Below are 25,164 nucleotides of genomic sequence, written 5' to 3'. Positions count from 1 at the left end.
GCTGCAAGCCTGAGCATTTTTTACAACTACCTTGGTTGCAAGGCTGTTGGTTTTCAAGGCTACTATAGAGCTATGGAAAGGTGGAGGGAGAGTTACAACATAAAAGTTACAAGGCCACAAACTACTGTTCTTGCCAAGGTTTGGCAGCTTTTCTTGAATAAACACTACTTAGATTGCTGCAAGCCTTTCTTTAGTGAACTAGAATTCTGAAAAAGTTAATTTGGACAAATTTTTCCAGTGTTTTTGTTGCTTTTATACGGTAGTGAATATATAGTCGTTCTAAACCATTCCCTGCTTTTCTTTTTCTGGTGGCCTGGTTTTATTATTTAAAATATTGGGGTTGTTTTTGTTTTAGATTATACTCATGCTTCTCAAAATGTCATCCTTGAGTCAGTAAAATCAACATCACCTGGGGGCTTATTAGAAAAACAGACTCTCAGGCCCACTCCAATCCAATTGAGTTAGAATCTGCGTTTAACAACATCTCCAGAGTATTTGTTTGTACATTAATGTTGGAGCAGTGCTGGTCTAAGTCAAGATTACTCAGAGTTTAATCCATAGACAGGCTATTTTAAAAACACCTGGAGATCTTGTTTTAAATGGAACCCATGCCAGACTAAGTCAGAATTCATGCAAATAGAAGCTTGGGAATCTGCATTTTGAACAAGCACTCCGGATAATAATAATGCACATTGAAGTATGAGAACCACTGATTTAGAAACTGCAGTAATGAAACAGGATCTTTTTCCATTTTAATGACAGTTTATATTTCATTTTACAATTAATATGTCTATTTTGAGGAAAGCATGTTCATTGTAATTAAGCAGGAACTTTTCAAGCAAGCATACAGAATGCTATTTTATCTCAAAATGGTACATGTATAGTATATGAAAAATCTAATATTATAGTGGTTTAGTTTTTTATTTGTGTGTCAAGTAATATTATCCGTGTGATTGTTTTTTAGCCAGAACAAATTATTACCAAAATAAATTGCCCAGTGATTCACCATGGATTTATAGAAATAAAAGGAAACATTATGTTTTGTGCCTCATAATTTTATGATATTTAAATGAGAATTTAGTGTATGACTTTATGTTTAAATTGCTCTCTGGAGAGGAATTATTCCTACATTTGCGTAACTGTAACTTTACAGTGATATAAGCAAATCTGCTAGTTTGATACATAGCTTGCATTGTTCATAGTTTACATTTTACTACAGTTAATTTTGTCTGTTTAAAACTTTTTATTATTTAATATTTATAAAATTCCTTACAACCCTTATATGAAGGCACCAGAAATATCAAGTTAAAACAAAAGGACAAAAACTGATGTCAACATTCAAATGTTAGGATATATAAATGTGTTGCAGCTTAGTTTGTATATGTGTGTTTGTGAATGTGTGTGTGTTTTAAGACTAAAATATTTGATTAATTTTATTACTGATGTGTTTTTCATTGTAAAGCTAGTATTGTAAGATATTAATAACTGTTATATAATAAAAAAGGTTTCCTTTAACAAATCAAGTTTGGATAAATCTGTTCTTAACAATATTATACAGATTCTGTTCAACTCTGCAGGAGGGATTAGGCATTCCTGACATGACTCTTCATGATATCTTTCACCTGTCGTTAGAGTATCATTTCTCTACATTGTGGGGGGCTGAGAGGATAATATATTCATGTTTGTACTTTCCAGTACCTAGTCCCACACCTAACACACAATGGAGTCTCCAAAACTGTTTCTTGAAGGAATGAGCAGTATTATATAGGAAGGACGGAATTTCTGTGTGATTCCAGATGATGGCATGGTTATTAATGCACTGATTTAACTAGGTACCCAAATCTCATGTCCACTCCTGAAAGAAACGTTTCTCTTTTCTGGAAATAGGATTAGAAATTATTAAATGTGTATAACTCTGACAGTGTATTAAGACCAGTGTGTAATTTCCTCTTTCTTTCTGGAATATAATTTGGGTGGTCATTTTTGCTCTAAATTTCCTTGTTATGAGAATTCAGTGTTGACTTTCTGTATAAAAATAGCATTTTTTACCTATTTCCATTCCAGATCTTTTCTTTCTAGCATACGTTTTGAGTTGCAGAATGAGAGCACATGGACTTTTTGAATTGTAATTTATTCTGATTCTAATTATAGTTTATGAATGATGGAAAATAATTTAAAAGAAGAATGATTTGTGGTCATCTGAAATTTGTTACAGTAGAATTCAAAATAATCCTTTTTTCATTTATTTTAGTGTCATTTTTGTGGAATCCTCAACATTTATCTCTTTGCCATCCCAATTAACTGAAGTTGGAGAATTTGTTGACCACATGAATGATGGGTAAATGTCTATATATTTTATGCTCATAATTATCTGAGGCAAATTTCTGAGAAATTAGCATTCAAGTAAACTTGTTATATAATTACATAGTAGTTTTCATTTATTTGAAATATTTAATTTATATTATATTATATATATAATTTATATTATTCACACTTATTCTCTTTATATATTTCTAGGTTTATGTGCATGAAAATTGAATACATATGCACTTTATTAAATGCAGTGGATTCTCATTATTCATGGTAGTTATTTTCTATAAAGTTGCCATAAACAGTTAGTGAATATTGCACCATTACTCCAAGGAGAAGTATATTTAACCACATAGATTATAATTGTAAATCCTAAAAACAACCTATCCTGGTAGATTCCACTTTTTTTACTTTACACAGAGAAAATGAAGTTCAGAAGTGTTAAATGACTTGCCTGAGGCAGTCCCACTAACAGGTATAAGAGAAAGGTTTTAAAGCCTGACCTCAGAGCTAGAGCGGCTTTGTGCTTCTTTTTTTTTTTTTAATTTATTTATTATTTATTTGTTTTATTTTTGGCTGCGTTGGGTCTTCATTGCTGCGCGCGGGCTTTTTCTTTATTTGCGGTGAGCGGGGGCTACTCTTCGTTGTGGTGCGCGGGCTTTCTTATTTCAGTGGCTTCTCTTGCTGCAGAGCACAGGCTCTAGCGCATGGGCTTCAGTAGTCATGGCTCTCAGGCTCTAGAGTGCAGTCTCAGTAGTTGTAGCGCACGGGCTTAATTGCTCTGCGGCATGTGGGATCTTCCTGGACCAGGGATTGAACCCGTGTCCCCTGCATTGTCACGTGGATTCTTAACCACTGAGCTGCCAGGGAAGTCCCTCGGCTTGCACTTCTGTACTTGTGTACTACCCCCTACTGTCTCCATCCTCTGCTTATCTATGCTGGAAAACTGAAATAGAAAAGCCCAGTGTCACCTTATTTGACCTCAGCTGGGAACTTGTGTGACCAGCTACTGGAACTTTCCACCGTTCTGCACATGCCTGCGAACAATTCTGAAAGTGCCATGAGTATTGATTTGTGGGTTACAAATCAATTTTAGTGAGGAGGTGAATTTGCAAAAATGGAATTGGTGGATAATGAGGATTGACTGTATTTAAGCTTATTTGACCCATGTTATGAAGTCTGTATTTAGTTTAGAAAGGAACTTTGACTTCTCAATAGAAAAGTAGAATTTTTTAAAGTTAGATTGCCTCATGTGTCTCATCTGTTTTAAACTACAAAATAGCTATTTAAAGTGAAGTAGAAAAAAACAATGTTATAAAGGTTGAAGAAAGTCAGGCAGAAACAAAATAATGCAGGTTTCTATTATAGAAGTACATTTGACCGTTACTACTGTGTTGTTAGTTTATTTTATACCATTGTCTCTGTGTAATGCTTGACAGCATCAGTGTCATCCTTTTAGCTGCAAAAATATGGCAAGAGGCAAGGATTTGGCAGTGTTGATACATTGAGCTATAAAGCAACATTATAGATATCATAGGAATGCAGTATTGTAGGCATTTATGTTAATTTCTTTGTAGTGTGAAATGCTAGTATTGGCAGAAAAACTTCAGTAAACAGTTCTCCTGGATTTTTTTTTCAGTCCCTTGCTTCTTGATCAAGAAGTTGCTTTGTGGTCACAGATTTTGCCTGAATGGCTTTGAAACAATTTCTTCACATTAATTGCAAATAATTTATAGTATCACGTAATTAAACTAGAGTCAAATCTCAAAGAAATGCTGTAGGTATCTGTGAGCAGAAGTAACTCAAAGTGGATCTGTTTAATGAAGAGCAAGAATAATGAGTCAACCTTCATAATTTGGAACACAATATGGAAATTCTGTATCCAGATTTTAATATGATTTTTCTTCATGCAATGTTCTGAAATGGTTTTAGTTAGACCCAAAGTTCCAGAATTATTGAAGCCATAGAATCTCAAACTACAGGTAAACATATCTTTTTAAGTTATGCCTTTCAAATCAAAAACAAAATAGAGTCAACAAGTATGAAAGCATTTGTAATTTAATTTAGGAAAGGAAGGAAACTTTGGAAATACTCATGCAAAATAATTCCCAATTCAGCGTGAAGTATCACTTAAGAAGTGTGTCTATCACAGTCTCAAACTTTATTGATCATTATTTCTCATATAGTCTCTTCCATATGTATTTATAATACTGTACTGTCTTAGTTCTTCTCTCAAGTCTTCCTGTGAGGAAAGAAACATAAAGATGCAGTGACATTGAGTGTTGGGTCAGGGAGAACATAGAGTAGTCAGGCTTCGGCAGATTAGCTCTCAAAGAAAAATTCAGAGCCGTTAATTTAAAGGATCGCAGATTTACTCCTGTGCACCTCTTTAAAGACTGTCTCCCAGATCAAAGGCAAGGGTGAGACAAAGACGAAAGCCACACAGTTCCTCAAGGAAAAGGGCTGGTCCTTGGTATGTCATTTCAGCATTGACATGGATTGAATACTGAGCCCCAAATCCATATGTTGAGTTGTGATAGAATAGTCTCAAGTTCACCAAAAACCTTGCTTTTCTGACAATTCTGAACAGATTTATTAGAAGCATTACTGTGGCTCCTTCTTCTAGGGTCCTGACTGCTTTCTGTGTAACACCTCCAGGCTCCGGTTCATGTAACAGGCAAGCCTTTATTCATTTTCTCAAGGATCAGCTGAAGTATCCAGAACTCCAGCAATCAAGTCCACTTTATAGGCAGCAGAAAGGATAAGAGTGTGCCCTTTTTCTGTTAGGGAAGCTTCCCAGAAATACCACATAGCACTTCTGCTTGTAGCCATTGATCCAATCTTAATCAGATGACCAACCCTAGCTGGAAGGAAGACTGAGAAACTGCCCTTCTCCACGTACACATCAAAAGAAAATGAGGGTTTTGTCAAGGAGGAGGGAAGGACCAGGGGTTATTGGGATAGGCACCAACAAGTTCCACCGTGAGGGGAGCACAAAAGAGTGTTTTTCTTCCAAATAGCACAACGTTATCTAATATTTCATCAATCTGACTTCATCAGCATAATGAGGCCTTTTGATCTTTAAATATAATCTTAATAAAACAATACTTAATAATGTGACACATCCTGTTTTTATTAAAGCTCTCCTTAATGTTTGTCTTGAACAGATTTCCAGACACAAAATTTAAGAACATGCATTTCAATCATGACCAGAATGGAAGTCTGGTGCAGTACCTCTATGATTAACTTTCATATGTAATATACCATATAATAAGTATTACATTATCTCAGTAAAGCCCTGGTCTGGTCTCTAGGTTTAATCATCAAGGTAACATAAGAGAACAAGAAAATGTTTTTAAAAATCTCCATAAGCTAACTGGATTATTTTTAGAGCTTTGTTACAAATATCCTTGTTTTCCTCTTTTAGGCACATGGTAATATTGCACTTCCCCACTAATGATGAAGTTATCCATGAACACATAACTCAATCGGCCAATGGCATGTGAGAACTGCTGACTGTTTTTTCCAGGTGGTAGCTTTAAGACCCAGTGAGCAATTTTTCTTGTCCCCTCTCCCTGCCACAGTTATTAGAGAGGCACATTTAGAAATGGAGGCCTCCTTCACCAAAGATCACTACATGTGTGAGCAAGAAATAAACTATTGTGTTAATCCACTGAGATGTGGAGTTGTTACTGTAGCATGACCTAACGTATACTAACTGATACTCCTCTTCAGAGTCACTTCTGTTAATATCTCCCCACATGATAAATAACCTCTTCTCAAATGAGCCGTAAAGTGCTGAAATTATCTTTTAGATGGCATAAAAAAGGATCTCCTATTTAAAAATGTAAAATGTCTCTGTAAACTGGTCTTCTTAAGCAACAGATACATATAAAACAACACAGTTGAAACCACATGGATGAGGAAACTTTATGTTCATCACATATTTTACTGTATGTGAACATGATCCCTGAGCATAAGCAAGAGCAGTTAAGAAGCTTTTATTCTAATTAAATCCCAAGGATTATCAGAAAGGATCAGGACAGGAGACTGATTTTAGCCACACTTTAAAATTGAGTGATGGATCAGCAGTGCTCAGAAATGGGCAATTTGTAAATAATTTCCTACAGTGATATGACTTGCAATTTTTTTCCAGCAATTTTGAATTACTTATCACTCAATAAATTTTTACTAAGTGGCACCTTAAGTACTGTTCTTAGTACTGGAGAAATATTGGGATAAATAAGTCACAGATCTGGCCCTAAAGTTGCCAACCATCAAGCAGAGAAGAAAAAATCTACACAAATGTAAGCAATTATACAGGGCAGAATGCATTCAGTAGTATGTGTTATACCAAAAAATAATATATATATATGTATATGCTCTGTGAGCTGATTGGCAAGGAATATCACTATGTAGATATTATTGAGATCTTCGTGAAAGATAAAACATTGAAGGAGAAAAATGAGGTCCTAGTAACCTTTTTTCCATGTGTACACCATGTTCTCCTTTATCATATACAAATTGGGATCTGAAATATGAGTATGATCTTGACGGCCAGAATCTAAAGCAGGGGCAGAACTTTCCTACAAATACCCTACAAATATAGAAATATCATAGGAAGGGGGAATCGCAGAAGCATTGGGGGGAGTGGGGGACAGGCAGGCAAGGAGAAGTACAAGGCATACGCTTATAAATATGGACTGCAGGGTCAGCATAGGAAAGTGTGAATTCAAGTTGAAGAGGTATTGAAGTGTTTATCATTCTGCTTTGTACTTATTTCTTGTAGAGCTACTTTGCATGACAGACTGGATACTCTGTGAACTGAGGGGTTTCATCATTCGTCATTGTTCCCAGTATAGCTTGGCCCAGAATAGCCACCCAAATGATGAAAGAAGGCCCTGGTAGAGAGATGTTTCTGAGTCTTGTTTAAAAAAAAAAAAAAAAAAAGCTGGGTTCTGGAGAGCCATGATTTTAAAATATTTCATTCTGCTACACTGAATAATTAGTAACAGTTAGAATTAGGCAAGTTTGTAAGGAAAGCAGAGTGAATCAAAAACCAGATGTATATACTAAGAGTAACAATCTGCTATGATCCTCTTGCTCTCGATTAGGGTTTCATATGAGGTTTTAATGTTGTCAAGCTCTTTGGTAGTCTTATGAAACCTATTCTACTTCACAGAATAGTGTTTTATAAATACATAAAATAAGATGCAAGGATTACAGAGTGTCTTAATCTACTTGGGATGCCATAACAAGATACCATAGACTGGGTGGCTTAAACAACAGAAATTTATTTCTCACAGTTCTGGAGACTGAAAAGTCCAAGGTGCCAGCAAGTTAGGTTTCATTCTGAGGCCTCTTCTTTTGACTTATGGGTGGTGGCCATCTCACTGTGTGCTCACATGACCTCTTCTTTGTGCACACATGGAGAGAGAGGTTGAGCTCACTGGTGTCTCTTTCTGTAAGGATGCTAATTCTGTCTTATTAGCACCCCACCCTTATGATGTTATTTAACCTTGATTACCTTCCAATATGCCCTCTCTCCAAATGCAGTCATTTTGGGAGTTAAGGCTTCAACATATGAATTTAAGGGTGACACAGTTCAGTCCATAGCATAGAAGAAAGTAATAGTCTAGTAGATTATCAAAATATTTAAAAATTGTAATATGTTAAAATATATACTTCTTCATTAACACAATACATAGTAAGATCTACTGGTAGAGATTAACTACCATACCCTAAAAGTAGCAATGAAATAAATGACAGCTCAAGATATGTGCAAGAACTGAAATGTGATGTATACATATTTGTGATTGTTTGGTGATCAATTCATAGTATAGTTAACCACTACTACTGTGGTTTGGTTTAACTTGCTATTAAGAGTTAGTGGACATAAAGATGAATTTTTCCCCATTTAAATTCACAGATTCACTCTGTCCTTGTACCACAGGTTAGCACCCCTTGCTTTAGAGACTTCTCAACTGTTCAGGAGCCAAAGTGGTACAAAAGGCAGCAAACATTCCATTTTAACAGCCCTCCAGATGGCCATGGGGCCCTATTTTGACAAACTCATGGAAACATGGAGGATGTAATGAATCTAAAAATTGATCCTCTTATATTCCTTCCTGTGATGCATAAAAACTAGACTTGAACAAGATCATTTGCTGTTTGGTTTGGATGCAGCCCTGAATGCTGCATACTTCAACCCAGAAGTATGAAAGCTTATAATAAAGATCTTCCTTCCCTGTTGGAGAAGCTTGAGAAGGAAGCCATTCTTGCAGCTGATTTATTCATGCCCTGACTAGAACCAGTTCAATATCGTTTTGATTATTTTAGCTTGAAAAGAGCTGTATTACCACTATTGCAGAGGAAAAAGTAATGCCATCCCTTCCCACCTCATAAGTAAGTTCTACTCCCTGACTTTGGCCTACTACTAAATTAGCAGAAAAATATTCCATTGCTTGATCTACAGTGTTTTGTATAATTTTAGCCTCTTTTGATGCTATTCTTCCTTAAGACCAAGGCTTTGAAATGCTCCCTCTGCCTTAGCTTCAACAATAATCAATGAGCATTTGGGAAAGTGATAGCATGGATTGAGGTATGGGGATTAACAAAAAGGTGAGTGAATTGTTTTCTTTTCTGTCTTTGGAACATGCAAGATACTGGTTTTGTAATCAAATTGGGTTTGTCATCAAATTTCTAGGGTCAAGAACATTGATCAGGTAAATTAGAATTTTCCTGAGCCAGATTATTTTATTAAATTATTTTCTGATGTCTCTGAATTAATCATGACAATCATTAGCTTTATGAGCAAGTCAATCAAATTCTTAGATCTATAAATTATTTTTATTTGTCTTTACCATAAATAGTACAGGTAACTCAATTTTTCTGGGTTTGAGACTTTCCTTTGAGGATAAGGCAACTCTGATTTATTCAAAAAGGTACTTTCATTAGCTGTTCTCCAACAAAATAGGTAAAGAAAAGAAAAAGGAGACAAAGCCCCCAAATTGCTCTGCTTTTCTATTCACTGTGAAAAAACAAAAATGACTGAAGGGCTAGTGATTGCGAGTATTGAACAAAATGAGGTTTGGAGATTATCTGAGCATTTTAATCAGGCATTCTACCCAGAGTTCCATTATCAAAGAGATGGCATCAGAGCGGTACATTGAGAAATAAGCATTCTTTGTTGTTCTTTCCACTCTTTGTATTGTCTCTCTTATAAATGCTAAAATATTTGTCTACTATGTCTATCATAGCCTTTAGGGATCTATCAAATGCTCAAATGACATAAAAGTATTAAATGTTCTTTTTAAAAAAGGGAATTACTGAAACCGATAGTCAGAATGCCTGTGAGTAGAAGTAAAGCACGGAATAATGACAAGAGGTGGTAAATAACCTTATTAAGAATGTGGTGTAAAGAAAAGACAGTGTTTGGAGAAAAGGAATAGATATGGTTGGAAGAACATTACTTAGAAATAGTATATTTTTACAGCATCAAACTCAAACAAATCAGCTGGCAAGGTGAGAAAATACGGGATGTTTATATTCTCAGAAAAAAATCAGGCAAACAATGTCTTAGAGCCTAGGTCCTAATTGACAGCAAAATAATCATGAATACCAAGAGGAGCAATTTGGAGAAAGTTGATGGGTTCTGGAAGACATGGAACCTTCCAAGGGAGGCCCTTGCTTCAGACTGTGATTGGCTAATTTTCAGAAGTGCAACAAGAGATTAAACAGCTGCCCAAGTCTCCTTCTACCTTTATGAGAAAGAAACAAATGTGGGAACAGTTAGCTTAGAGAAGAGAATTTTTCAAGAAATCAGGTTCTAGAACCATTTTTGGAGAGACTGCCTATGTAGTCCTAAGTTGAGACACCCTCCTTTGGAGTCTGAGGATTTGGGTTTTTATTATTATTATCAACTGTTTACTTCTCTACAGTATTTGCAAGTAAAAAGGAATTGTTTTTACCAAAATTTTTAAAAAGCAATGGTGAAGATATAAATGATTTTTCTTATTTTTAAAATTTCTAACGATATAAATGTAAAAATGATCTTGGAAATACATCTGTGGTCTTTGCATATCATATTGTAGGTAGCCATAATTTTTAAGGATGTGTAAAAGATTGAATTAAGATAGAATATTGTTTTTGAGTCTTGTTTGTGCTGTTGATGTTGTCTTCCTGTTCCCTTATGACAGCGGTGCTGTGAGTAGCAGTGAACATGATGTTGCTGAGGGCTGTTCCCAGGCCCCAGATGCCTTAAAAACCTGTGAGTGCTGCAAATAAAAGCTTTTATCTTTTTGCATATCTTATTTTTATATAGAGAGCATAATATGAAATGAAATAGTCAGTAAATGCGACTGTAGACAGAACGGTAAGCCCTGGGGATTGCTAGCCACATGGGAGCCCGAGGTGTTGGTCCTCAGCCTTTTCTGCACCATGACCCTTTGGAAAACTCTGTCCACATCCTGCCTTTCACTGCTGAGTCTTAGTTTCCTCGCCTGTACAATGAATGTATTTCAATAAGGGACCTTTATGGTTCCTTTGGCTTATTCTGAACTGTTTAAACCTATTTAGGTGACAGGTCTCATCATGTTTAAAATGTTAAGCAGAAGACAGATTTACTTTGTTTTATGAAATAACTATAGATTTAGAAAATGTGGATAGAATGATGGATAGGAAAATGGATATGGGGATGTTCTGGTGATCTCTAGCTACAGAACAAACCACCTCAAATGTAGTGGTATTAAATAACAAAAATGCCTTATATTATGATCTCTCACACTTCGGGGGTAACTGGCCTCAGCTAGGTGACTCTTGCTCAGGGTCTCTCAGGCAGTTGCTGTCAGATCGAGGGTGGGGCTGTTGTCTTGGACGCTTACATGCAGCCTGTCTATGTGGCCTTGGCTTCTTCACAGGATGGCAACTTGGTTCTAAAAGCAAGTGAACCAGGAAGGAGAGATGATTAGGAAAAAGTTGAATTACATTTTCTGATCTAGTGTCAGAAGTCATACTGCTTGATTTTGCTGCATTCTAGCATACTCTCCGTTAGGATCAGGTCACTAAGACTGGCCCACCGTATCTCCACATTCAAGACAGTATTGAGGGGGCTTCCCTGGTGGCGCAGTGGTTGGGAGTCCGCCTGCCGATGCAGGGGACACGGGTTCGTGCCCCGGTCCGGGAGGATCCTACATGCCGCGGAGCGGCTGGGCCCGTGAGCCATGGCCGCTGAGCCTGCGCGTCCGGAGCCTGTGCTCCGCAACGGGGGAGAGAGACAGTATTGAGGAGTTTGTGGATATGTTTTAAAAAACAACAAAAAGATAAAACTATAAACAGTCCTTTATTTCCAGTTTAAGTTGTCTGTTACACCCTGTAATTTGAATCCACAAAAAAGCTGAAGATTCTGGAATGATCTCTTTGCTATTTATTTTTATATGTATATCTAGGCTAATTTTAAACACTAGTGAAGTTCCTTTTGTTTTTTAAGGAATCTTTAATAGAGGGTCATAATTACACATTTTTATTATGTCAAGCTTGGGCTGGGGTCCCCCATACTTTCATTAACAAATGCATCATCTAATTTTGTGTGCTAATGCTTTGAACATTTTAAAAATTCATCCCCAAACTCTAATCACTAATTGAAACAGCTGCTTTATTTGAACAGCACTTACGAAGTGATACGTAAACAAGCCCTACTTCATGTTTTGGCAGTAATTAAGTCCAATTTCATCAAAGAGTTCTTCTGCTCTACACATACTCTTCACCTGGGAGCGAAAGGGACTTCAAGCCTGGAGGTCTTCTTTCTCCCCTTTGGCATGCACACCCGCTACTGTGTCATCATCCTCAGCGACAAAAAGGTGAGAATGGAACTGTGGTGTGTGCTTTCATCAAGGGCTGGCACTTTAATGGAATAACCAATGCAGGCAACTTGAAGGCAGCTGAAGACTATAGGAATATAGATAACAATGTCAGCCCTCTAGTTGCTAAACAAAGATCTTATCCTCAAGAATAAGCAAAGAGTTACACTAGTTGTAAATTTTATTGGGTTGGCCAAAAAGTTCCTTCGGTTTTAAAGTAAAAATAAAAGGCACATTTTTCATTTTCACCAAGAACTTTATTGAACAACATATTCACCGTTTTGTTCCACTACCTTCTGCCGTTTTTCAGGCAACTTCATAATTCCATCTTCCCAAAACTTTTTTTTTTTTTTTTTGCTGTACGCGGGCCTCTCACCGTCGCGGAGCACAGGCTCGGGACGCGCAGGCTCAGCGGCCATGGCTCACGGGCCCAGCCGCTCCGCGGCATGTGGGATCCTCCCAGACCAGGGCACGAACCCGTGTCCCCTGCATTGGCAGGCGGACTCTCAACCACTGCACCACCAGGGAAGCCCATCTTCCCAAAACTTTTTATCTTTTTGAGCAAAGAACTGTTCCAGGTGCCTTTTACAGTCTTACAGGGAACTGAAATTTTTTTCCATTAAGAGAATTTTGTAAAGACCAAAATAAATGTAAATCCGAAGGTGCAATGTCTGGTGAATACGGCAGATGAATCAGAACTTCCCAGCCATGCTATAACAGTTTTTGCCTGGGCATCCAAGAAACATGTAGTCTTGTGTTATCCTGATGGAAGATTGTGCGTTTTCTGTTGACTAATTCTGGATGCTTTTCATTGAGTGCCGCTTTCACTTGGTCTGACTGGGAGCAGTACTTGTTGGAATTGTTTGGTTTTCAGGAAGGAGCTCATAATAGAGGACTCCCTTACAATCCCACCATGTACACAACATCACCTTCTTTGGATGAAGACGGGCCTTTGGTGTGGTTGGTGGTGGTTCATTTTGCCTGCCCCACGATCTCTTCCGTTCCACACTGTTGTACAGTATCCACTTTTCATCGCCCGTCACAATTTGTTTTAAAAATGGAACTTTTTTGTTACGTTTAAGTAGAGAATCACATGCAGAAATATGGTCAAGAAGGTTTTTTTTGCTTAACTTACATGGAACCCAAACATCAAAGCAATTAACATAACCAAGCTGGTGCAAATGATTTTCAACAATTGATTTGGATATCTTGAGTATGTCGGCTATCTCCCGTGTGGTATAACGTTGATTGTTCTCAATTAATGTCTTGATTTGATCACTATCGACTTCAACTGCTCTACCCAACCTTGGAGCATCGTCCAGCCAGAAATCTCGAGCACGAAACTTCACAAACCACTTTTGACACGTTCGATCAGTCACAGCACCTTCTCCATACACTGCACAAATCATGTTTTTTGCATTACAGTTGCGTTTTTACCTTTCTTGAAATAATAAATTGTAATATGCCAAAAATGTTGCTTTTTTCTTCCATCTTCAATATCAAATTGGCTACACAAAAATTCACCAATTTTGATAAGTTTTTTTTTTAAATGCACTCTGATATGACAGCTGTCACAATACAATCTAACAAAATTGTTTCTAATGAAGTTAAAGACAACTAAGCACTTACTAGAGCCATCTTATGGAAAAAAACAAATGAACCGTTTGGCCAGCCCAATATAATGGTTGGATAAGGAAGTCCCATGGGAGCAGAGTGGAGGCAAGCCTGACCTGCTGGGCCCTATCTGTATCAGTTATCTATGGCTGTGTAACAAGTTACCAAACATGGGGCTTAAAACAATCCGTGTTTATTATATCACATTTTCCACGGATCAGAGATCCAGACATGACCTAGATAGGTCCTCTGTTTTAGGTCTATCAAGTCTTCAATCAAGAGATTGGCCAGTGCTGGGTTCTCCTCAGAGGCTCAATTGAGGAAGGAGCTGCTTCTAAGCTCTCTCAACTTGTTGACAGAATTAATTTCCTGGCTCTGGGATCCGTACATCTTGCTTCTCTAAAGCCAGGGAAGGAGAGAGCCAGGGAGAGGAGAGGAGGCAGGGGAGGAAGGAGAGAGACAGAGACAGAGACAGAGTGAGAAAGAGAGAAAGAAAGATGACAGGCTTAGAGGAAACGTTCTACGGCATTATTCCCTTCGAGAAAGATACTGCCATGTGTTGATTTGAGGAAGGAATTTATAACCCCCAGGAGATAGTTCCAAATGTATAAGTTATGTGTCAATTATGTACTATATTGAATGCATGTTCAATGAAATAATGGTAACTGGAAAGAGGTATTATATTGACCTGTTTTCTGTAGGATTATTTACACCTGAAAAATAGTATAGCTTCTTAAACATGTAAAAAATAGTTTAATTTTACACTGAAAATTACCATTTAGGAAGAAAAAATGCTATTTTATAGTAATGCTAAATCTTGTTCTTCATTTCTTTTAAAAAAGTTTAGGATTTAACTGAATTCATCTATATCAAAATTTGTGAAAAATAATAGCTATAGGTTGACCAATAGTTAAATAAAATGTTTCACAATCCCTTTTTTATATCAATTCATTATATAGCCCTAGAAAAATACCCTAGGGTTAATTCTCAATAGCATGGTAAAGAGTTTGATTTTATTCTTCGAATTTTTTTTTTTTTTTCCCACACCTCACGGCTTGCGGGATCTTAGTTCCCCAACAGGGATTGAACCCAGGCCCTCAGCAGTGAAAGTACCAAGTCCTAACCACTGGACCTCCAGTGAACTCCCATTATTCTTTTAATTAGACTATTCGAGTATTAATCTTTACTTCCATAAATTTTATCTAAATTAATCAAAATATAATTACACTTAACTTGGCATCTCAGTTTATTAAAACAGTCTTTTGATTACATATATTTTGTTCTTATCAGAAAAAATATTAAGAAAAACAATGATCATGAAATTATATTGCCATCAATTGAGAAATAATGCCCCTAATCTAAAGTATTGCATTGAATTACAATTACTTAAGTGGGGAAACACATCTATTCATTTACACATTCAATTTTATTGCTAATTATATTGAAAAATGCAATTACACGCTTAAATAGATAATCAAACATCCAAGTCCACCTAGTTAGCTCCTTTTCTTATTGAATGTGTGATAACTGCCTTGCCATTAAGAACCACCTGTTGAAAACTGTAAAGTAATTAGGCCCCAATTTGATAGCTGTCCAAGTGTAAAACAGAAACGTTTCTACTAAAACTGCTATCAAGGGTCAGCCATTTGTTTCATTTTGGTTGTTCCTTTTGAACTTTCAAATAAAACGAAATGACGTATGTAATAGCTGTTTGAAAGTAGAAACAGTTTTACAAAACTTCCATCAGTGTTCATAGAAATTCCTCAATTAGGGGAAAATCTACAGAAGCCCTAAAAATTCATGCTCTTAAATGTAGAAATCCAAAAAGATTTCTGCTCATGTGTAGACAGGGGCAGATTGAATGGAGGAAGCTGGAGCAAAATCATGACCCAGTCCCTGAGGAAATGCACTTTCCTGGAGGAGGGGTTGACAGACACCCACAAAGAGCACACAAACACTGCACAGCACAAAGCCATGTACTGACACAACCCTGGGACTCTGTCTTCACAGTGGTGCCCGTGTGAACATCTGCTCTGTGTAGTCCTACGTTCCAAAGTCGGAAACCACCCAGCATTGCTGGGATCATCCTTATGAGAGAGGCAGGGGGATCAGGCAGGGATCCTTGATGTGGGGCCTGGGTTAAGAGTGGACTCCATCTGTAGCTACTTACTGTGGCCTGACCAGCCCTTTTCCATCAACACATGAGCCTTTTTATTGAACCACACCAGACTCCTTCTCCCCCCCAGTAGATTTATCTTCTAGTCCTACATTGTCCTTTTTCTGTCTACAGAATTTGGTCAAAACAAATAGAAACCAAAGTCCATATCTTGCTGACTTGAGTAAATGGGAGTCAGCATCCCTGAGCAACTTATGCAATGCAGATTGGTCCTGTTCCACACCAAGAGAGCTCCAGCCTTGCCAGGTCAAATCAAGAGTTGAGAGGGCGAGGGTGCCCACTGCCTGGTAGAAGACCCCACAAGGTCTTCTTGTTGATTTATGGTTTACAACAATTTAGTCTAAGGCTGTGCCATACCAGTTGTTAAATATATTGTATGGGGCTTTCCTGGTGGTGCAGTGGTTGAGAGTCCGCCTGCCGATGTGGGGGACATGGGTTCGTGCCGCGGTCCGGGAAGATCCCACATGACGCGGAGCGGCTGGGCCTGTGAACCATGGCCGCTGAGCCTGCGCGTCCGGAGCCTGTGCTCCGCAACGGGAGAGGCCACAACAGTGAGAGGCCCACGTACTGCAAAAAAGTAAATAAATAAAAATGTATATATATATATATATATATATATATATATATATATATATAGTATGTCACTCTGTCCATCTCCCTTAGATTTGCGTAAATAAGTGGAACCCCTCGCGTGACTTTTTGCACTGTCACTCGTCTCATTCTCCCTCAGTCTCTCTGTCTCTGCTGATGCAGAGATTAAGCTGGCAGTCTCTGTTATGTATATTTGTAACTATTCTGCAATCAGTGTGCAACTTTTTCAATCATAATTTAAGGTGCAGACTTAAATAATACTGATTTTTGCGTAATTTTACAGACTGTCAAGGTAAAAACCTTAAATTATATTATGCTAAAATCTTTGTATAATTTAACATTTAGGCAAACTAACTTCAGTTTCATGAAAGTTATTTTTATAGCTGGAGGGACCGAGTATTATTTGCGGGCGGTTTCTTTTATTTTCCATAATTTTTAACAGCAAGCCACATTTCATTCGCCCTTTGATTTTTCTTTTGATTTGTTACAACTGCATTTTTTTTTTTTTCTATTGGTAACTACACTCCTTCCCACAGGCCATACCCCTGATTTGTTCCCTGGGAAACAGAGAGATGAAATCCCATCTGGCTCATAAACACTTTGAAACATTTATTAACCACAGTATGCCTGCTGGCAATATGGTGGCAGGTTAGGTGAACTTTGAAGTTTTCACCAATGTGGTGAATGTTCTCAAATATATGCATAGCTTGAGCCCCTCCACACTGCAAGGCCTTCTCCTGCTTCACCTACCTTCCTTACCCCTGTTACTGTGAAACCATCAGCATACAATAAGCACTGCAGCCTTTTTCAAGCAAACTATGAGAAGAAAATCTGAAAATGAGAATTTTGTACCCAATGGTAGTTATTTATTTTGGGAGGGTCTCCTCTGGGCTCCTTATCAATGATACAACCAATTAGTCTGTAGAGATTCCGCATATCTCTGGGGTACCAGTATATTAGCTCCAGCGGACTGCACTTCAAATGACATCTAAAATATGAGGAAACAGTAATTCCTATTTTCCCAAATCCATGTTAACTTTATGGACCCTCTCATCCTTTTGTTTTTATTGAGATATAATTGACAGATAACATTCGATGTTTGTCTTTCTCTATCTGACTTACTTCACTCTGTATGACAGACTCTAGGTCCATCCACCTCATTACAAATAGCTCAATTTCGTTTCTTTTTCTGGCTGAGTAATATTCCATTGTATATATGTGCCACATCTTCTTTATCCATTCATCCAATGATGAACACTTAGGTTGTTTCCATCTCCTGGCTACTGCAAATAGAGCTGCAATGAACATTTTGGTACATGACTCTTTTTGAATTATGGTTTTCTCAGGGTATATGCCCAGTAGTGGGATTGCTGGGTCATATGGTAGTTCTATTTGTAGATTTTTAAGGAACCTCCATACTGTTCTCCACAGTGGCTGTATCAATTTACATTCCCACCAACAGTGTAAGAGGGTTCCCTTTTCTCCACACCCTCTCCAGCATTTATTGTTTCTAGATTTTTTGATGATGGCCATTCTGACTGGTGTGAGATGATATCTCATTGTAGTTTTGATTTGCATTTCTCTAATGATTAGTGATGTTGAGCATTCTTTCATGTGTTTGTTGGCCGTCTGTATATCTTCTTTGGAGAAATGTCTGTTTAGGTCTTCTGCCCATTTTTGGAGTGGGTCGTTTGCTTTTTGGTATTAAGCTGCATGAGGTGCTTATTAATTTTGGAGATAATCCTTTGTCAGTTGCTTCATTTGCAAATATTTTCTCCCATTCTGAGGGTTGTCTTTTGGTCTTATTTATGGTTTCCTTTGCTGTGCAAAAGCCTTGAAGTTTCATTAGATCCCATTTGTTTATTTTTGTTTTTATTTCCATTTCTCTAGGAGGTGGGTCAAAAAGGATCCGGCTGTGATTTATGTCATAGAGTGTCCTGCCTATGTTTTCCTCTAAGAGTTTGATAGTTTCTGGCCTTACATTTAGGTCTTTAATCCATTTTGAGCTTATTTTTGTGTTTGGTGTTAGGGAGTGATCTAATCTCATACTTTCACATGTACCTGTCCAGTTTTCCCAGCACCGCTTATTGAAGAGGCTGTCCTTTCTCCACTGTACATTCCTGCCTCCTTTATCAAAGATAAGGTGACCATATGTGCGTGGGTTTATCTCTGGGCTTTCTATCCTGTTCCATTGATCTATCTTTCTGTTTTTGTGCCAGTACCATACTGTCTTGATTACTGTAGCCTTGTAGTATAGTCTGAAGTCAGGGAGCCTGATTCCTCCAGCTCCATTTTTCGTTCTCAAGATTGCTTTGGCTGTTTGGGGTCTTTTGTGTTTCCATACAAATTGGGGAATTTTTTGTTCTAGTTCTGTTAAAAATGCCAGTGGTAGTTTGCTAGCAATTGCATTGAATCTGTAGATTGCTTTGGATAGTAGAGTCATTTTCACAATGTTGATTCTTCCAATCCAAGAACATGGTATATCTCTCCATCTATTTGTATCATCTTTAATTTCTTTCATCAGTGTCTTACAAATTTCTGCATACAGGTCTTTTGTGTCCTTAGGTAGGTTTATTCCTAGATATTTTATTCTTTTTGTTGCAGTGGTAAATGGGAGTGTTTTCTTGATTTCACTTTCAGATTTTTCATCATTAGTGTATAGGAATGCCAGAGATTTCTGTGCATTAATTTTGTATCCTTTCACTTTACCAAATTCATTGATTAGCTGTAGCAGTTTTCTGGTAGCATCTTTAGGATTCTCTATGTATAGTATCATGTCATGTGCCAACAGGGACAGCTTTACTTCTTCTTTTCCGATTTGGAGTCCTTTTATTTCCTATTCTTCTCTGATTGCTGTGGCTAAAACTTCCAAAACTGTGTTGAATAAGAGTGGTGAGAGTGGGCAACCTTGTCTTGTTCCTGATCTTAGTGGAGAAATGCTTTCAGTTTTTCACCATTGAGGACGATGTTGGTTGTGGGTTTGTCATATATGGCCTTTATTATGCTGAGGAAAGTTCCCTCTATGCCTACTTTCTGCAGGGTTTTTATCATAAATGGGTGTTGAATTTTGTCGAAAGCTTTCTCTGCATCTATTGAGATGATCATATGGTTTTTCTCCTTCAGTTTGTTAATACGGTGTATCACGTTTATTGATTTGCGTTTTTTTTTTTTTTTTTTGCGGTATGCGGGGCCTCTCACTGTTGTGGCCTCTCCTGTTGCAGAGCGCAGGCTCCGGATGTGCAGGCTCAGCGGCCATGGCTCACGGGCCCAGCCGCTCCGCGGCATGTGGGATCTTCCCGGACCGGGGCACGACCCCATGTCCCCTGCATCAACAGGCGGACTCTCAACCACTGCGCTACCAGTTAAGCCCTGATTTGCATATATTGAAGAATCCTTGCATGCCTGGAATAAACCCCACTTGATCATGGTGTATGATCCGTTTAATGTGCTGTTGGATTCTGTTTGCTAGTATTTTGTTGAGGATTTTTGCATCTATGTTCGTCAGTGATATTGGCCTGTAGTTTTCTTTCTTTGTGACATCCTTGTCTGGTTTTGGTATCAGGGTGATGGTGGCCTCGTAGAATGAGTTTGGGAGTGTTCCTCCCTCCGCTATATTTTGGAAGAGTTTGAGAAGGATAGCTGTTAGCTCTTCTCCAAATGTTTGATACAATTCACCTGTGAAGCCATCTGATCCTGGGCTTTGGTTTGTTGAAAGATTTTTAATCACAGTTTTAATTTCAGTGCTTGTGATTGGTCTGTTCATATTTTCTATTTCTTCCTGATTAAGTCTTGGCAGGTTGTGCATTTCTAAGAATTTGTCCATTTCTTCCAGGTTGTCCATCTTATTGGCATAGAGTTGCTTGTAGCAATCTCTCATGGTCTGTTGTATTTCTGCAGTGTCGGTTGTTACTTCTCCTTTTTCATTTCTAATTCTATTGATTTGAGTCTACTCTCTTTTTCTGCTGATGAGTCTGGCTAATGGTTTATCAATTTTGTTTATCTACTCAAGGAACCAACTTTTAGTTTTATTGATCTTTCCTATCGTTTCCTTCATTTCTTTTCATTTATTTCTGATCTGATCTTTATGATTTCTTTCCTTCTGCTGGCTTTGGGGTTTTTTTGTTCTTCTTTCTCTAATTGCTTTAGGTGCAAGGTTAGGTTGTTTATTCGAGATGTTTCCTGTTTCTTAAGGTAGGATTGTATTGCTATAAACTTCCCTCTTAGAACTGCTTTTGCTGCATCCCATAGATTTTGGGTCATTGTGTCTCCATTGTCATTTGTTTCTAGGTACTTTTTAATTTCCTCTTTGATTTCTTCAGTGATCACTTCGTTATTAAGTTGTGTATTGTTTAGCCTCCCTGTGTTTGTATTTTTTACAGATCTTTTCCTGTAATTGATATCTAGTCTCATAGCATTGTGGTCGGAAAAGATACTTGATACAATTTCGATTTTTTAAATTTACCAAGGCTTGATTTGTGACCCAAGATATGATCTATCCTGGAGAATGTTCCATGAGCACTAGAGAAAAATGTGTATTCTGTTGTTTTTGGATGGAATGTACTATAAATATCAATTAAGTCCTGCTTGGTTAATGTATCACTTAAAGCTTGTGTTTCCTTATTTATTTTCATTTTGGATGATCTGTCCATTGGTGTAAGTGGGGTGTTAAAGTTGCATGAACTTTATTGTTTGAGGACTGCATTTAACTAGATACACAGGAAGAACAAAATATCTTTTGTGAGGCTTTCTTACAGTTGACAATGGGCATTGGCATCTTTCTGGAAAATATAAATTCAAGTAAACCTGCCGACTGTAAAATATGAAATTAAGAGCAGAAAGGAAATTTAATAGGTGACTCTTAGAATAGCTCACATTGACAAGTACCTATTATGCATCAGATAATAGGTACTGACCCATACTGTCAGTATCCTTGTCTCTGCCTCTAGACTTGAAATGAAAAGTGCATCTCCACTTTAAAAGAGTTCTTTATTGCATTTGTATTCTTTCCTGGTCTGATTTTCTTTCAAGAAAAGTGGAGGGAAATAATTAAGTGATACTACAAATGACTTCCCTAAATAATTTGCTGGAACAGGCATTATATTCAATTAAATTGTTTCTTTTTAATAAAAAAGAACTTTGAAAGTGAACAAGTTAGACATACTGTTTTGAGAAATGATAACATATTGTCTGTTTAAGATGTAGAGCTGAATTGAACAGAGTCTTAGTAACTGACATTTCAAGTGGCTAATCAATGGCTAGGAAGCTGTTTATAATATCCATTTTAGAAAAATATTCTGGAAAATAACAGTTTACTCCTTTTGTATTAAATCCTGTGAATTGGTATTCAGTTTTATGGAGTAGACAAGCTATATAGATCTGGTTTCATTCAGGTACACATTTAAAATAATGCAATTATGGGCTTCCCTGGTGTCGCAGTGGTTGAGAATCTGCCTGCCAATGCAGGGGACGTGGGTTCGTGCCCCTGTCCAGGAAGATCCCCATGCTGCGGAATGACTGGGCCACTGAGCCATGGCCGCTGAGCCTGCGCGTCCAGAGCCTGTGCTCTGCAACGGGAGAGGCCAAAACAGTGTTAGGCCCGTGTACCGCAAAAAGAAAAAAAAAAAAAAAAAAAGCAATTATTATAATTCTATACTCACCAAGTCTAATTTCTTACGAAGACTATGTCAACACAAATCATCAATTAACAATCTATAATAGGAAAGGAAAAGAGTTTTATTTGAGCTAAACTGGGGACTGTGGCCTGGGACACAGATTCAAGAGGCACTTGAATTGTGTTCTCCCATACTACAAAATGTGGGAGGCTAATATAGGCAAAAATCAAAAAGTTACATAAGTTGATTGTCAAGAATTAGGATTGGAGCTGGCAAGAAGTAAGGATCTTGTTAAGCAAGGATTGGTTTGGACTCTGAAGTGTTTTCACAGTTACAAGAGGAGACCTTGAGATCATAAGGTTGCATCTGGCAGCTGCTAGCAGGTATTGTTTTGAGAATGGCTAGCGGTGTCCTTAAGTTTGAAACAGTTCAGAAAGGTCAGTTTCTCAGTGATGCAGGAATGTGTCTGAAACTACATCTGCAATAGCCACCCGCATCCATTTTGAATGCCTGAACCACAATTACTCCAATGATTTTTATTCTTTTCTTTAGTGGTTAAGGCAGATGTAAAATTTGTGTTTCACAGGCCATAAGACAGGCTATTCTAGTTAGCATAAAGTTTGAGCCAAATCATATATAAGCCAGAATGATTTCCCCATACCTCAACATGTGAAAATGTCTTCTGTCAACTACACTTTGGGTAAAACAACTGATTTTTAGATAAAAATAAACATGGGAAAAAAATTAAAAGTAAAATATTAACATATTGTTTTCTCCAGTCTCTGGTGAACTGATACATTTGCACTCCAATTATCATTGAGAAAAAATTTTTTTGGCTGCACTGTGCAGCTTGCGGGATCTGAAAATTTTATAACGTTAGTATCAATCATTCAGTTGTATGTAGTAAAACACACACATACACAGTAAACACATTTCAGATTGCTAGCTTGCATTTATGTTTGAAAAGTACATGGCTGTTTAGTAAAAATTACTCCATGAAAATTATATATAACATACTATTTATTACTAGGAGTGCACAGATTTAAATGCTAAGCAATTTAAAACATTCAAAGTTTTCCACATTCCATTTTTCAGCAGGAACTAAAGATAATTGTGGATTGTAATTAATAAAATTTTATTGAACATTATCGTGAAAGTAGAAGACAAAATTAATTTTATTATAAACAAATCTCATTTGGGGAGGGATAATGAAGCTGTAAATAAATTGTCCTCACAATCAGAAATTGTTCATTCTTATATTGTTTCCAGATTTTTACTTCACTTGTTATCAAAGATATTTATAACATTTTGGTATATTTTTATTATGTGATCAGTTTACTTTTATATCATTTATGTGTGTATTGCTTGTTCAAAGATATCTTTGGAATAGTCTCTCAAACATACAGTTGAGATTATTTTAAGACTGTGCAACAGTTCAAACTAGTTACAATCCCAGCTTCGAAGTTAAGTTTCCTTTTGCTTGCCTGGTAGTTAGTTGCATGCCTGTCACAAGCCCATTCTGGTACAAGATTATCCATTGTGTGGCTTAAACCTAAATTTGTCAGTCCATGTTTTCACTCATCCTCTCAAGTCTTGGCTCCACCCTAGATCTTTTTTTTGTTTTTTTCTTAACTTAATTTTTATTTTAAACCCTCAGGTGATTGACATGCACGTGAAATTTGGGAAGCCTGCTCTCACTCCATTTAAATGGATCTCTTAAGTGCCTGGTACGTGCCAGGCAAAGGGTTAGAGATTATTCTAAAGTTGTGTTTGAACAAGCAACGTATATGTAAATGATATAAAAGTAAACTAATCACATGATAAAAATATACCAAAAAATTGTAATATCTTAGATAACAAGTGAAATGGCAACAGTTGTTGCATGACCTCCTGTAGTCCTCAGCACATCTTTACTATCATTCTACTTCTTAAAATATCAGCATTAAAAAAAAGGCTTTCAGACAGAGAAAGATAAATACTGTATGATATCACTTGTATGTGGAATCTAAAAAATACAACAAATGAATGAATATAACAAAAAGAAACAGACTTACAGATACAAAGAGCAAACTAGTGGTTACCAGTGGGAAGAGAGAAGGGGAAGGGGCAATATAGGGGTAGGCAATTAAGAGGCACAAACTACTATGTATAAAATAAATAAACTACAAGGATATATTGTACTACACAAGGACTAGAGCCAATATTTTATAATAATTATAAATGGAGTATAACCTTTAAAAATTGTGAATCACTGTGTTGTACACCTGAAACTTATATTAATATTGTAAAGCAAATATACCTCAATTTAAAAAAAGAAAAAGAAACAAAGAAAAGACTGTATTATGGAACATATAAAATACACAGAATTGTAGAAATAAAACTGTAGTATATCACCCCCTGTATCCTTTGCTCAGTTTCAACAGTGCATTGCCAAGCAAGTTTCATGAAGCAAATCTCAGTCATCACATCATTTTGTCCACAAATAATTCAGGAAGTGTCTCTACAACAAAAAGACTCTGGGTTTGTTTTTTGTTTTGTTTTATTTTTTTGACATAACCATGATACCATTACTACTAAAAATATCGTATTTTTTTAAATAGCATCAAAAATCAAGGCATTCTTCATATTTCCCTGATTGTCTCATTATTGTTTTTATGTTTGTTTGTTTTTATCATTTCATTTTAAGTTTCTTTGTTTGAAATACAGGGGAGGAAAAATAATCTTCCCTCTACTCCTCTGAGTTCTTCTTGACTAAGACCCCTGTAATAAAAGACAGATTAACAAGAGAAAAACAGAAGTGTATTAACATGTATACCTCATATATACATGGGAGATACCCAAGGAAAAAGGAGTTAATTCCTTGAGGTGGCTTAGAATTCAGGCTTAAATACCATCTTAATAAGGAAAGGGGAGGGAGGGATGTCAGCCACTTAGAGGAGAGTAAATGATTTTTAGGAAAAATGAATAGGCCCTTAGAAGAGTAGATGAAAGATATGATAGTTTG

At 37.0% G+C, this 25,164-nt stretch overlaps 1 protein-coding gene across 1 annotated transcript in view; it reads left to right on the top strand.

The window, feature by feature from the left end:
- The window catches only part of CFAP47 (cilia and flagella associated protein 47), a 505,984-nt gene that overhangs the window by 295,046 nt on the left and 185,774 nt on the right, over positions 1-25,164 (top strand). Inside the window, 3 exon segments of the mRNA XM_069540349.1 lie at positions 2,252-2,338; positions 10,509-10,579; positions 12,022-12,167. Of these exon segments, the coding sequence (XP_069396450.1) occupies positions 2,252-2,338; positions 10,509-10,579; positions 12,022-12,167 (304 nt within the window).

This window comes from Delphinus delphis, chromosome X, assembly GCF_949987515.2.
Source record: "Delphinus delphis chromosome X, mDelDel1.2, whole genome shotgun sequence".
NCBI lineage: Eukaryota > Metazoa > Chordata > Mammalia > Artiodactyla > Delphinidae > Delphinus > Delphinus delphis.
Note: the sequence above shows the minus strand (reverse complement) of the source record. Positions and strands in the feature narration are given on the sequence as shown.